This window comes from Onychostoma macrolepis, chromosome 08 (assembly GCF_012432095.1).
Source record: "Onychostoma macrolepis isolate SWU-2019 chromosome 08, ASM1243209v1, whole genome shotgun sequence".
Taxonomy (NCBI): domain Eukaryota; kingdom Metazoa; phylum Chordata; class Actinopteri; order Cypriniformes; family Cyprinidae; genus Onychostoma; species Onychostoma macrolepis.
The window spans coordinates 22,439,538-22,455,392 of record NC_081162.1 but is presented as its reverse complement, the minus strand read 5'-3'; the positions used below and the strand labels follow the sequence as shown (position 1 = coordinate 22,455,392).

General features: G+C 33.9%; 1 protein-coding gene across 10 annotated transcripts in view; it reads right to left on the bottom strand.

Moving 5' to 3' along the window:
- Positions 1-15,855, bottom strand: part of dab2ipa (DAB2 interacting protein a) — a 105,809-nt gene that overhangs the window by 24,826 nt on the left and 65,128 nt on the right. For 5 of the 10 annotated variants that reach the window (XM_058784537.1, XM_058784535.1, XM_058784539.1 and 2 more), the window contains 3 exons: positions 8,061-8,217; positions 5,737-5,835; positions 4,946-5,500 (listed from right to left, as the gene is read on the bottom strand). In XM_058784537.1, coding sequence (XP_058640520.1) covers positions 4,946-5,500; positions 5,737-5,835; positions 8,061-8,217 — 811 coding nt within the window. Of the gene's footprint in view, positions 1-4,945; positions 5,501-5,736; positions 5,836-8,060; positions 8,218-12,231; positions 12,845-15,855 lie in introns of those variants that run through there. The other 5 variants (XM_058784536.1, XM_058784544.1, XM_058784542.1 and 2 more) reach the window with 3 other exon arrangements.

Below are 15,855 nucleotides of genomic sequence, written 5' to 3'. Positions count from 1 at the left end.
CTATATTTTAAGCAAATAATAGATGTGAAACAGCATGCAGCTGTAAATGCTTTAAGATAGTGTGAGATATTGTTGTCACATGCCCTTATTAAATTGCATGAGTGGTGCCCAGCTAACATGTCAGAAATATGGGTATTTGTAGCCCAGTTTTGTTAAAAAATATCTTTGGCACTTGAGAGGGAGATGTTAAAAATTGTGGTTGATATTACTTCCAGTTCATTCGTCACACTGCAAGTCAAGCACACTGCATTGCAGGATACTATGCATACTGTGATTTGCTATGTGCATACTGAATATTTTGGTAAAAATATAGTAGGTCATGCTTTTTCTGTGTATAAAATTCTCATAATGTGCACAGTATACACTACTGCTGAAAAGTTTGCTGTTTTTTTTAATTTATTTATTTTATTACAGTTTTTGAAACAAGCATTGTTTTGCATTTAACGAGCATTTATTTGATCAGAGTTACAGTAAGAACTGTAATATTGCAAAATATTATTCCAATTTAAAATAACTGCTTTCTAGTTTAATATATTTTAAAATCTAATTTATTCATTTGATGCAAAGCTGAATTTTGAGCATCCATTACATAATACTTCAGAAATCATTCTAATATGCTGATTTGGGGCTCAAGAAATAATTCTTATTATTATCAATGACTAAAACAGTTGTGCTGCATATTTTTGTGGAAAAATCTTTGATGAATCGAAGGTTCAAAAGAACCGCATTTATTTGAAATGGAAATCTTTTGTAGCATTAAAAATGTCTTTACTGTCACTTTTGATATATATATATATATATATATATATATATACATACACACACATACATACACACACACACATATATAACCTGACACAACCTATTGTTGGTTTGTCATTATGATACTTATCCATGTTTCCCATTTTTCCTGCTGTCCAATAGCCTGTGGAAGGGTTGTTAACGTCCTGTTTAAGCTTCATGCTTACAACGGTTTGAGGCAGGCATGAATAAGTAAGCAGTGACTTGTTAAAATGGCATTGTGTGCCCTCAAGAGTCCGTTCATCCTCTGGGCGATCCACTAATGACCCCTGTCCCACAGGCCCTGCCTCCCTAGTGCACAGCCATGCTGATAAATAATCTTTCGGACTCGCACATTACAGCTTAATTCTTCACTGTGCGTGATCACACGAACCCGTTTGGCCCTCAAACCAACAGCTGAATTAATAAAAGCTGATTAGCATGAGGCCTGACACTTGGAATTTCCCTCAGGACAAACCCTGAGCAGACATTTTGGCTCTTTATGTGAGGTTATAATTGTGAATCTCCCCCCACCGACTCACACCCTCACACAGCATGATCAATAGTTCCTGCACAAACAGACTGCATCTGTATCCGTGTATCACAAAGCTCAGATTTAAATAGTTAAATATAATAATAAAATATAATTAGATAAAAATAATTTATCCAAAATATTATATATATATATATATATATATATATATATATAATTATATATATTCAACTTTGATCAATTTAAAGTCACCATGAAATCAAAACGGGCAATTCTTATTCATTTAGGCCAGCAAGAAATTATATAAAATATAATGAAATATAAAAGACATGAAAGACAAATATATACTTTTTAAAAATATAATTATTAATGGTATATTAAAAAAAAATCTATTTAGGAGCTTTATATAAAATTGACAAGGAGCAATAAATAAATATAAAAACATAAAAAACAATTATGTTTTATATTTTAAAAATGTTTTATATTTTAAAAATAAGATATAAAAACATTTTATCTGCAATTTATAACTTTGGATAAAGCTATCGGTATAATCTAAATGAAACGGTATCATGTAAAGACATTAAATTAATATTGCTAATAATTGAAATGTTGATATACAGTATAAATTCAGCATATAATATATACACACTATATTATTCATATGCTGAATACATACCGTAACTACTGCATATTTAAAAATGTAAATAATACCTATTTAGGAGCTTTATCCAAAACTGACATGGAAAAATAAAAAAATAATTAAAACTAACATATGAAAACTTAATTATAGAAATATAAAAATTAAAAAAAACATTGGATTTTTTTTAATTTAATGACCCTGTTTTACACACACACACACACACACACACACACACACACACACACACACACATATATGTGTGTGTGTGTGTGTGTGTGTGTATACACAGTACATAATACAGACACACTACATTGTATACATTATATATTGAATACCTACTGTATAAACGGTGCATTTAAAAATGTAAATAATAGTAGATTTACCTAAAATCAACAAGGGGTAATAAATATAAAAAATAACAATGGATATTTCATCTATTTAATTCCCTTTGTATTTATATTTGATAAAGCTCCTGAATAGGTATTACATATGTAATTCATATCTTAATATATACAGTATATAACATTGTATACATTCTATACTGAATACATACTGTGAAGACATACTGTATCTTTACCATTTACAGTTATGTGCATCAAAAGATGTTTGATACATTTAACAAAGCTCTAATGCACAGCATCTCAAGACTACTTTACAAATTTGATGGCTAATTATTAGATCAATAAAGGTGAATGTCATACTATGCGACTACACATTATGGAGAGCTTATCGTTCAATAATTCTGGCATGCAGCATATCAATTTGAAGATAATTTTAAAACGAGATACCCCATGCAGACAGATATTATTTCAATCATGTGCTATCAGCACATAATCAGGCTAATCAGTCCTCGTTATTGAAATCATGCAGGCCTGCAGACAAAGACAGGAAGCTGTGGAATGCAGAGACTAAGTCGATGCACTTTATTTACAGTAACCAGGCTTCAGTTAATGAAAGACAATGCATTGGCTGACCAGCTCTGGCCTCGTATAATGAGAGACAATGCAGTCCCTGACCAATTAACTCTTCTGTAATGAAAGACTGTGGCCTTATTGACTTACAGTTCTGCTGTAATGACAGACCAGCCACTTCGTTGATTGTCTGAAAAATTACATAATACTGTATGCATTCTGGCTTGAATTGTGCGCTGTGATGGCAAAATGTTGGAAAATAACAGCTATGGGCTGCTGAAAGGGACAGAATCAATTTTTCATTCAATACAAAAGGCAAACAAAATACCAAAATCTCATTCAAGCACATCTAAACACAAGACACATTGTGCTTTGGGCTTGAATTGCTGCATTGCACAGACTCGAATTCCAAATAAGCTCAGAGTGGCACTTTACAATAATGCAATCGCATATTCTAGCGAACTGGATGGCAAATTGTTGTGCAGGTCCGTAATGATGCAACAATGGCTTGGATTGGCATCAGAGTGCTGCAGTAAAAAAAAAAGCTATCGCAAAACAACTCTCTCTAGCAGCATTTGATCAATAATGACAGATAAGTGACAAAGCGTCAGACGGCGTGCTTTTGTTTGTGATGTCATTTGATTCTAAGGCTGATTTATGGTGAGTATCAGAGCAGTTTGTGCTCAAGTTAATGAGGGCAATCATAGCGCTCAGCACTCCCATGATTAAATGAAGGGAAGCAGGCCACGTCTCTATTGCTCTTCTCTATCATTGACATTTGATGGGTTTAGAGTAAGGCCTAGAACGTCCTGTTTTGTTTCTTTTGGCAGCACTCACAACTAGGCAAATGCTTCGGTTCAGCAAAAACTCTTCAAAATAACTGTCACTGTCAGTCAGCTTTTTTATACGAAGACCTCAAAATCCAAAATAACTCCAAGTGTAACATGGGAACACAAAGTAGCACGATGATTGTTGAGTGTTTAATCTTGACAAAGATGTACAAATCGTCATGTCACTCTCTCGTTCGTTTGTCAGCAAACTGCATCTGTGAGAGTCTATAATTAAATAATCTTCCTAGAAATAACAAATGCAGTCAGGCAACGCATTTACTTTTATAGACAGCACGAAAAGGCCTTTGCACCTCATTTTAATTATGGAATACGAGGCATTTCTGAGTGATGACTTTTGGAAATTATAGCGTTTTAGTGCCACGTTAAAAAATACTAAATAAAATAAAAAAATACGATAATAAAGTCATAGATGTGAGATTTAAGTTGAAATATTTCAATAATAAAGTCAGAATTACAACATTCAAGTCAATACAAGAATAATATGTTATAAATATGAGATTACAGTTTTAATATTTTGAGAATAAAGTTAATATTTTGATTAATCATTGTACCTTTACCTTCTATGTGAGAAATGGATGTGGATGATTTAGTTAAATCTACTTTAGGATAGGATTTAGCAATAAATAACTCTCATATTGCTATGAATTTATTCTCCTATATTGATATGACTTGTTCTGCTAATTTTGACTTTATTCTCAAAATACTAGCAACTTAATCTCACAATACTACTATTTTAATCTCAAAATATTACAACTTTAATCTCACAATGCTATGACTTTATTCACACAATTCTGACTTTATTTTTTAAAATATTACAACTTTATTCTTGTAATCTTACATTAGTTCTTTTTTTTTTTTTTTACATGGCACTAAAATGCTGATATATATACACTGATATATAACTAAATATATATAAATAAACTAAAAATGTATTAAACAAAAAATTTAAATATTCTTAGTATTTTACACCAAAATTATACCTTTTAAATTATAAATATAACTTTTACTTTCAGAATTACACTAATCGCAAATAAGATTTTATGATTTATGTATGATTGTTGTATGATTTATTTGATCTCATTTCTCACTGTACATATCGTATTTGTTGTAACTTGTATATACTGTACAACAGTAGTTTTATTGTAATAATGTGAACTGATGAATCCTGTACAACAAGAGCAGGACTGTGCATTAGGAGAGAAAATGGGGTGAACTCTGATTTCATGTTTACTTTAAAGTGGCATAAAAGCATACAATGCAATCATCTTACCTTGGCCTTGCCTGTGCTCTGTAAGATATGGACAAGTGCAGAAGCCATCTCCTCCTTGTTCTTCACACTTAGCGCTGGCTCCAGCAACGAGCACATTAGCATATAATTGTTAGTAATATACTCTGCGAATTCCTTGTACAGCTCCATGGGGAGGATGCTCATGCTCTGATATCGGGATTTCATTCGGACCATGGGTCCTGGACTCTTTCCTTTGTTGGGATTCGGCGTGCTCACGGAATACCATTTTTCCACAAACTGCCGCCCGGTGACTGCCGCTATAGGGATACTGACCAGGCCCACGTAGTTATTTTTGTCCTTCTTTTTCTTTTTGTCCGTTTCTTTGTAAAGATGCACGGTGATGCTCTTAACTGAGGGCAGGTTGTTGAACTCAAAGTGTTCACCCCAGAAAACATTGTCCGTTTTGAGTTTGCAGGTAGTCCGTGCATATAACGTGTCATCCAGACAAAGTTCACAGAAGTATTTTTTCTTTGCTGGCAAGTCCTTGGCTTCGATAATCCAACATTTCAGCATGTTTTCCACCCGACGGGTGTTATCCTGCGGAATTTAAAAAAAAAACGAAAACACTGCATTTTACAGTGACCTCAGTAAACTGCAGAAAGGAATTAGATAACCTCCTGTGTACTTTAACAAGTTAAGCCGAGGTAATGCAGAGAAGTCGATCAGAAACGGTCAATATGTGAGACAGGATATATGAAAAAGTAACATGCTGACTGGCTTAAACCTCATCTTGTCTAGAATTACCCAGGATTCAGATGAATCATCCAGTTTACCTTGTTGGGATGCACAGCACGTCTCAAATTCTCCATCCATTTGTCTCTCTCGGCAGCCGACCGACATGAGAAGCATTTGCTTCCTGTTGAAGTAGTTACCTGCAATTACAAATTACAATTATCAAATTTGCGGATAAGTGCATTAAGGGAGCTAGAAAGGACTGAAATGCAGATCGGGAGATGGTGGATGTGAGCAGAGAGATCCACTGAACGCTACAGCACTCAATCGATGGAGCGCTTCCCAGGAGTGGAGAGCAATTACATTTGGAGGAAGAATAAAACTCTCAAATAGCCCTATCAGACAGAACGCACTTAGATCTAACATATTAGCAGGATCACATGCAATATCAGAGAGTTGGGATACATGCATAGGCCTTTTGCAAATATTCTTTTCATATCCAAAATTTATCCTGAAAAGGCCATCTGCTCACAGTCACACAATCCAGGTGACAACAAAAGTACTGGACCACGTTTGAATACGGAGGGGTGAAATCACTAAACAGTTGCGAGACTTTTGCATGCTGTGTTTCAGACCAAAAACAGCTCTAATTTGAAAACTGATCTAATTTAACCAGACGTTATCTGCGCTGATGTAGTATAATATCCTTTGAATTTAAATTATACCTGAAATAAACATTTAAAATAAATAAAGTATAAAAAAAAAGTAAATATTAAATACAAAATAAGTAATTGCAATTAAATTAGAATGTAAAATATTTCTAAATAATTAATTGTGAAATATAATAAAAAATAAAATACATTTAAAATGATACATTTAAATAGATTATATTTAAACTGAAATAAATATTTAAAATAAATAAAGTGACAAATATTAAACAAAATAAATAACTGTCAAATATTTTAATTTAAGTAATATTTGAAATATAGATATATAGATTTAAATTTAAAATAAAACTAAGAATGAACAAAATTAAGCAATAGCTGCATTATATTTCAAATATTTAAAATAAGCAATTGTAAACATTTACAATGTAATGGCAAAACATTCTTTTAAGCTCAAAAATGTCATATTTTATGTAAATTAGGCTTATTTTAAAAAGTCAGTTCATCCTTCTACCTCACAAAGTTAATGTACCCTACTAAATACAATTCAATTTCCATATAATTCTGTATGTATAATATGTTATAATTCTAGTTTACATGATAAATGATGGAATAAATAGAGCAAACAGAGCATAATCCATAATGGACCTCTGGCTGACCCCTGCAGAACTCCTACTAACTGTGAGTGTCTCATTCTTTCCAGCTGGCGTCTGCTGCAGTGTAACAGTCATCGACTCCATGTGAATTGGCCTCTCAGAGCTCACCTCACAGAGCACAGAGAGAATGAGAGGAGATGTTCAGACAGATGGGACAGGCTCTTTTGCACCCTTTGGGCAGGAGATGCAAAGAGACAGGAAGGCCCTTCTGGTATTAAGATCTACATGCAGATGCTTGATTTAAGTATCATACTACCTAACTGAGATTAATTCAAAAACCCTTTTCAAAAACAATTGTTTTTGTGCAAATAAAAAGAAATAAATAAATTATATTATATTATATTATATTATTATATTATTACGTAATATAATATATTATTGTATTTTTTATTTACAAAAACATTCCTCTGTAAGCAATTTTAATGTACAATAGTTAGCTAATTGTAATCTAAAACAGCAGCACGACTGTAGTTTAACAACTTCAAATTATGCTTTAAATTCAAATTATGCAAATTAAGTTTCAAAGCAGCTTCCCAGCACTACTTTTAAACGTATGTTTGTGCTTTTTGGAGTTCCACAGAAGCAAGAAAGGTTTACAAGTACAGTACTTGGAGTGAGTAACTACACAAAATATAAAAGTGTGTGTGTGTGTGTTTGTGTGTGTGTGTGTGTGTGTATGTATGTATGTATGTATATATATATATATATATATATATATAGATATATATAGATATATATTTGTTTTTTTTCCCCCTCCTTTTTAAGGTGAATAACTATTGCATACCGATGCCTGATCACAGTTTACTTTGTCTGCACCCTCTGACCTTGTAATTATATAAGCATCTGTTTTAAGTGAACCTTCTCTGCAGCACACGTGAAAATCATCCAGTAACATGACCCGTGGCCCCTCAATGACTTAACTGCGGAACGGCTAGATAGCGATGCTATTTTCTGCAAACTATTTGATCTTGGCTAATGGCCTTGATGAAGTTTTAATGGGCCTTTGCTGCGTGCTATTTTGAGACTTGTCGGACATTAAAAGTCATTTTGGCAATTAATTTTAGAGCTGTGACTTCAACAGGGCACTGAGGTCAGCCGACTCACCTCAAAGCAGAAATCCTGTCCCAGGATGCTGCTGTGCACAGGTTTGATGAGCACTTCCTCCTCCATACTGAGATCTAGAGCTTCTACTGCACTGCTGGGGCTGAGCAACGACTCGTGAGACCGCGATTCCTTCAGCCTCGGCATCAGATGGGATCTACTGGAGTGAAACAGGAAGAGAGAAACACATGCATCAGAGTCAAACAGGCATTTGTAGTTCATTAGAAGTGATATGCGATGCGAACCGGAACTATCGGAATACGCTGGCGTGCTGCTGTGAGCACAGCACGAGCTGCTGACTTCTCACTGCCTGACTAGTCAGCGGTTATGCTGCAATGCATACAAAAGCCGAAGCTTCCAGGCACCGTCATAACATATCTGACGAAGATCAGAGGGGCGGCGGCCTGGGAAATGATGAGGCCATGAGGCATTTCCACAAAGTTGTAATGAGGCATCAAAAAGCAGCTTTACCTAATTGGAAGTGAGGTGTGTCTTACATAGGAAGTGGAAAACAAAGTTTGCCCTCCAGGTGGTTGACCTTCACTCAGATGGGACTGTTTGAATGAGACCACCAAGAGCATATTGAGATGACTAGCACTGTCACAAAAATGAAAAGGAAGTAACACTCATACAAACACACACAAAGTAAAAGGTGAGAAGGAAGTGTTTACAGGAAGTGTGACTTGACTTCTCCATGTTCCTTTAGGAAAGAAAATGTTGCTAATTTCTTAATTGCTCCTCCTAGACAATGATGAGATTAGGAAAGAGCAAATGGAGCAAATGAAGTGTGCTGTTAGGGTTTCCTGAGAAAAATCATCTAAAATATGAGAATATTAAGAAAAGTATCTCTTCTCTGAAGTTTTAGATACCCAACGATGTCTAAAACTGTGCTCTAAATTGCTAAGATATCAAAATGTGCAATCAAATGTTCATTTCAACATGAACTTCAATATACCACTTAAAAATTAAAAAAAAAACTCTTCTGAGCTCTACTTTCAACGTTTGTTTGGTAGCTTACAATATTTCTACAAATGTCTCATTATAGTCTATATTTATTTCTCCTAAGAAATATTATTATACATCTGAGAAAAAGCTATGAAACATAACTCAGGTATGAACAAAAAAAAAACTAATATACTAAAATTACTAAAAACTAAAATTATTTTGAATGCCGCAAAGAAATTTAGGCATCACAACTTTTTAAATGAACAGTATGAAAAATGGACATTCATTCTGAGATTTATGACTGCACTTAACAATGTTATTAAATTATTCAAATGAGTGATGAATGATGGCCAAGATAATATAAATATAAAAATAAGGATAATGAGCAGGACCATTTTCAAATTACATATGAATATTCATTGATATGATGCCAAATAAATAAATAATACAGACTGATAACTGATATAGTATCAATATATTTTGTATTTACTGCATAAATCAGGACCAGGATTGCTCTTTTCTGCACTCTCGAGAGGTGCGGGGCTTTATCTATTATTGCGACACCCTCATGCTGTACGTCACTGAAGTTATAGCATCCACAAATCTCATCCTGCCAGCCCTGCAAATTACTATACAGTACAACCCAGAAAGGAGAAAAAAAAAATGTGCGACCAAATTGATTTTCGTATGAGTCCACAGATGATGGGTAACAGATGATGGAATTACACAGGCACACTGCTCCTAACAGAAATTAAAGCTGGCAGATCAAATTACGAGTTATGAAATTGTGTAACATAAAAACTCCCTTGGAAAGTCTCAAGACAGTTACAGGCCCATTTCTCTATACTGGTTCAGAATGGGATTTAAAAGAACACAAGAAATACAGATATTTTTCTGAAATTCCACTAGTTTCATAAGAATGCACAGGGTATCAGTCAAAGGCTATAAAAAACTCTCCTCAGTCAAATCTCACAGGACGATGACCATATTACCCTCCTGAGGTCCTGCATACCACAGTTCATCTGTTCATTTTTTCTGACATGTAATAGATAAAATCAAGCCAGTGCTTCTGAGGTCCTGAGTGCGTTTAAACGATTGACGAATGACACACTGCAGACTGCAGGCTGATAATAAAACTCATGTAACGTCCCTCCAGTGACTCTGCCAGTGGTGTCAGCGAATCCACACATGACCTTAGGCGAACATATGTTTGCTCCAAACATTGACCAAAATGTCAAGGAAACTTGCTTTATGCATTAGAGAATGGTCGATAAGGGCAACAGGAATGGAAAAAGACATGCTTCATAACAGAAAATTATAAAGATGCTTTATCATATTTTAATACTAAATTCTATGATATACATAACTTATGTTAGTTACATATATCTATATTTCTATAATTATATATACAAGTATAAATGTATTTATATATAGACATAGAGAGAGACACTCAAATATATACACTAAAAATCATCAAATTTGTAAACAATTGATTGGCATTTCTCCATTTTAATTTACAGTATTGTGACTAGAGCAGAGGAAATCTATGTGAACAGCACACTTCAATATAGGGGTGGGCGATATGGCAAAAATATCACATCACATTTTTTTTTTCAAGAAAATCACGATTCATGATTTTATCATTATTCTTATTTTACTATTTTGCAAGTTGTTACAGCCAAACTACTTTCTCTATTTTAAAAACTGAATGAATGAATGAATGAGTCAATGGGGACTGTTTGGTTACCCACATTCTTTAAAATATCTTCTTTTGTGTTCATCACAAGAAAGAAATTAATACAGGTTTGGGACAACATGAGAGTGAGTAAATAATGACAAAATTTAGATTTTTGACTGAACTATCCCTTTAATGACAAGCGGCAGCATGTTCAGTACTATTAGTCTGCTGTCACTTTAAGACTTGCACGCATCTAATATACAGATACGTATCCATTTTTCTCTCAACTGTTTACTTTCACTTTAGACATAACCAACTGTTTATATACAAACTTTGTGTGTTTTTGCCAGTATTAGCGCAATCCGACACAAAATATAGCGTAGTCCAGTAATCAGGCGCTGTTTGACAGGCTTTTTAGTGTGTGCCTGCTTCAGGTGTACGCGCTCAGAAAAAGCGCATGTCAGAACAGCACACGAATGAAATATTTCACCGGCAAGGCTTTAAAGCACATGCAAATAATGAACTTTTATGATTGCGAAGTGCAGTTTCCCATGAGTGTAACTCTACCGCTGAGTTAACATTTAATTTGAATGAATGACATGTTGTTCTCGTGATATTTGTTCAAAAGCAGATTGTGGATACATTTTAATCTTCCACGATCAAAAATCGTGATATTGCACAGCCCTACACCAATGGATGCACTTGTGTTAACCACTAATCCACATCTCTGAACAAGAAAGCAGAAATTTTATTCAAATATTCTTTCTGAAAAAAATATAAGCACTGAAAATCATCTATTAGTAGAGAAAACACGACATTCGTAGCATTAAATAATGCAAAGGTCAAGTAGACATCTGCATGGGCACAAACTTGTTCTATTTGTGCATGCATGGGCTTCTCTGATCAGAGAAGGCTGGTGATGACTCATGGGAAATGTGAGCCCATGGAGCTGAGATTTACACAGGTCGAGTTTGCAAAAAGAAACTTCTAAATATGTTTTATCATCAGTTTAAAATGCAAAAGAGAAGTTTATAATGACAGAATCTCTTTGCATCTTGGGTTTTTTGTACTTATTTTAAGAAAACAATGACATTTGCATACAGTATATACAAATTTAAACATGGAAATTCTGAAAAAATGTAATAATAATAAAACAAATAAATGAAGTAAAACAAATATATAATGCTAAACAGAACCTCAGTTTTGGACACCGTTGAAAGTGGAACTGTTTTAAGTAATGCTGTACATAGTACATTTTTATAATAAAATGCTTAATCAATCTTTCTATTCACATCAGGATCAAAAACTACAATAACTGCTTAGGTATTCAGACATCAAAGCTCCGTTCTGGGTGGCTATTACAAAAAAGGAAAACATTTTGGCACGGCATGAACTGAAACAACAAACTCAATTGCAAGTTACTGAAAAACAGTCAAACATCCAGCTAATCTGTTAATCCCATCAAACCCAGTGTCAATAACAAGACTTTTCACTAGAACCGCAGCCATCAAGATGAGAAAAACAGGAAGAAGCAACATTTCCCAAACTTACTTTTTACTATTCTGATTCAGCATGGTCCCAGTGCAAAACAAAACAAGTCCAGAGGCAACAAGACAAGTGAGCCAGTGTAGTGATTATCCTTGATTTTCCTGCAAGATATCAGACGCAAGGTTTGGAAACCGTGTTCACTATACAGCGCTCTGCCTAAAACATTCAGAGCGAGGGAGTGCCTTAGTCTCCAAGCACCCTAGGGAACAATCTGTTGCATCTTGAACACACCCAAATCCATTTTCAAGGATTTCTATTTAAAAAAATGAGCAGGGATTTACAGATCGTTGCTGCAGTTCTTCTTGGGTTTATATGGAATGTTATGCTTTAAAAAGATGATTCTACTAAAGAAGAATATTTTTTAAGGAACTGCATAATTAAAAGTTATAAAACCGTAAACAACCAGCAGTTAAAAGTCTATGTATCACTGCACTACAAAGCTTTAAAAAATAATGGTAACACTAAATAGGCAATTATTAAAAAAGCACTTCTACATTACGGCAAGCAAAACGGTTTCTCTTTAAGTATGTCTTCATGAGCCAATAATAAGCGAGGAAGAATAGACAGCAGCAGATTGTGGACTCCGCAGACCTCGCATGCTGTAATTAAATTCATGTTGTGGAGTGCAGCCTGCCGTCTGGTCTAAGTTTGTGTCCTATATCTGTGGTTGACTGTGTACGGTGTACTCCGCCTCCAACGGTTCCCACACTCCCCGACAGGAAGCAGTCCTCCCTCGAGATCTCTGCTCCAAATAGGAAATGACTGCCAAGGAAACCAGCAATACAAGCAAGATTTTTAAAGAGAATGACAATGGCTCAGTGAACCTGGCATACGGTGCTGTTTAATGGAAATTCAAACTTAGCCTGTAGTGCAACTGGGAAATACATACAATACAACTACAGCAATGTTTTACAAGGGTGTTGAGTAGCTGTTCTGCATTTTTGAAAGAAATTAAACTTTTTTTATTGATGCATCCTCTAGCAAGAACAGTAAAGTGACAGATATTGCTACAAAAAAGTTGTATTTTAAAAAATGCTGTTCATTTGAACTTTTTATTTATCAAAGAATTAATGATAATAAGAAAAGTCTCTTGAGCAGCAAATCGGCATATTGGAATGATTTCTGAATGATCATGTGACACTAAAGAATGGCATAATGGCTGCAAAAAAAAAAAAAAAATTCAGCTTGTTCATAGGAATAAATTTTATTCCAAAATACATCAAAACAGAAAAAAGTTATTTTAAATTGTAATAATATTTCGCAATATTACTGTTTTTATTGTATTTTGATCAAATGAATACATCAGTGCAGAGTACTTCTTAAAAACATTAAAAAGTGAACCTGAACTTTTAAACAGTAGTATGTGTGTGTGTGTGTGTGTGTGTGTGTATACACATGCTGTAGGCTGTATATATACTGTATATACTGTAGGCTTAGATTATGAACAAGCTACATTTAAGACAATTTCACAAGCCAAGATTTCAAAAGCTAAAAATGTATATTATTTATTTGCTTTTAAGTACAAAAGCCATTTTTACTTACACTCTTGGATGCATACTTGGGAGTAAAAAACATGACAAAATGTCAAAACTATCCATTATCCCTTAAGGGCAATATGAATACACAAGATACACGAGAACTAGATCAGTCAGCTCATGTAACACATCTCACTAAACCTCTCATTTTATAATCAGAAAAACATTTGGGAGCTCAGTGAACAATGTAATTATTCAGCATCCCATAATACCCTGGTACACAGCTTATTACTGCATTTCAACAGCTGTGTTTGAGTTCACAGATGAATAGTTACATAATCTAAGCACTATAGATGGGGTCACTCCTAAAACCCACAAGAATCTTTTCAAAGAAGCTTATTTAGGTGATTCTTGGGGCATGGAATACAAATTTACTTTTTTTTTTTTTTTTGAGAAAGTAGAAGAAAAACAAAACAAAAGTTGTGGATGCATATAATGGAACTCACGTTTAAATGCACATTCTTAAATCAGTACTGGTGACATTAAATTAGACAAACTGTTGATGTTTACCGTGCATTGACTAGCAAGGTTATAACATGGTATAACATGGTTCAAAACTGACCATCTCTAAGAACTGACAGCCAAATAATATAATTTTTTTTAGGTCAACATAAAGAGCTGTGAAAGCCTATTAAATGCATCTGCCAATGCTTGACATGTCAACTTCTACACAATTTTACCAGCCCACAACCAGCAAGGCTTCTGAACTGCCAGGAATTACTGAAGCTCTAAAATGGTTGTGTAGAGAGAGGCAGTTAAAATGGAAAGATATTTCTGCGCTAACCTTGGCGAGTCTTTAACTGCTATGTGACAAGGTTTTTGAAATCATCATGAATTTTGAGGGCCCTTAAAAATCCTTCACACAACTAGTGATAATGGCTTAGATTGGCTTGGACAGAATGAGTCAGACGCAAACACTCACACAAATGCCAAACCTTGCTTCTAACTGAGTAATTAACAGATACCTACAAATTAAAAAAAGAAAATTCTAAAACATGAATATTTATTTTGTCCTCAGCATAGCACATTCACACTGCACCTGCCTGGTGAAAAAAGCATTTTGAAAACATGTTTTTCAAAGTAAACAATGGTTATAATAAAAATTGTGACTTTAAAAAATGTTGTTAAATTTGATTATTATCTTCAATTTTGTACAGGATATTGTACATGAAGATGTAAAATTGATCATTTTTGAACAAAATTGAACTATATACACACACACTGTATATTACTGTATACACAAATTCTTTTACTAAATGAGTGTACATTAACAATCCCTCATCGCACACCAGCAGGCAATAGATACGTGCGTAGGAGAAAAAGAGATCATAAAAGGTCAAAAAGCAAAAGAAAATCAAGCACACTACAAATACTTTTTATTTTTTTTGATACTTTTGCAAGTATTGGTAGTGTGCGGGATTTTCTTTTGTTTATTTACTAAATGAGTGTCAACCATTTAAATTGATTTCTTCTAATTAACAAAAACATACTTGACTATTTATTATTTACTGTACATGTCTCATACGATTAAGATTTATATGTTATTTGTCCAGCAGCATGTAGAATGAGAACACATCATAATGTGAATTAATTCATTTTGTTTGCCAATAAACATTTAATCACGGCAACAACATAAAGCAAAGTACTCATAATTTATAATAAATACTACACATATTCATAGCATACTCTCAGTCTTCACCATGGAGCTACTCAAGCAAATATTTAGCTCTTTCTTGTGCTAAATAACACAGTCTTGTAAATACACACCTACAGATGCGCTAAATCAAATATATAACGTATACAACACTCTCAAAAACAAAGAGCAAAAAATCTGAAGAACCTTTTTCTACTATTAAGAACCTTTTGGGAATCTAATGGTTTTATGAATGTTAAAGGTTCTTTATGGAACCACAGATGCCATTAAAGAACCTTTAACATTCATAGAACCATTAGATTCCCCAAAAGGTTCTTAATAGTAGAAAAAGGTTGTTCAGATTTTAAAATGTTCTTCACACTACGAAAAAATAAGTCATTTAAGAATTGTTCACTGAAAGGTTCTTTGGAAAACCAAAACTGTGAAAACCTTTATTTT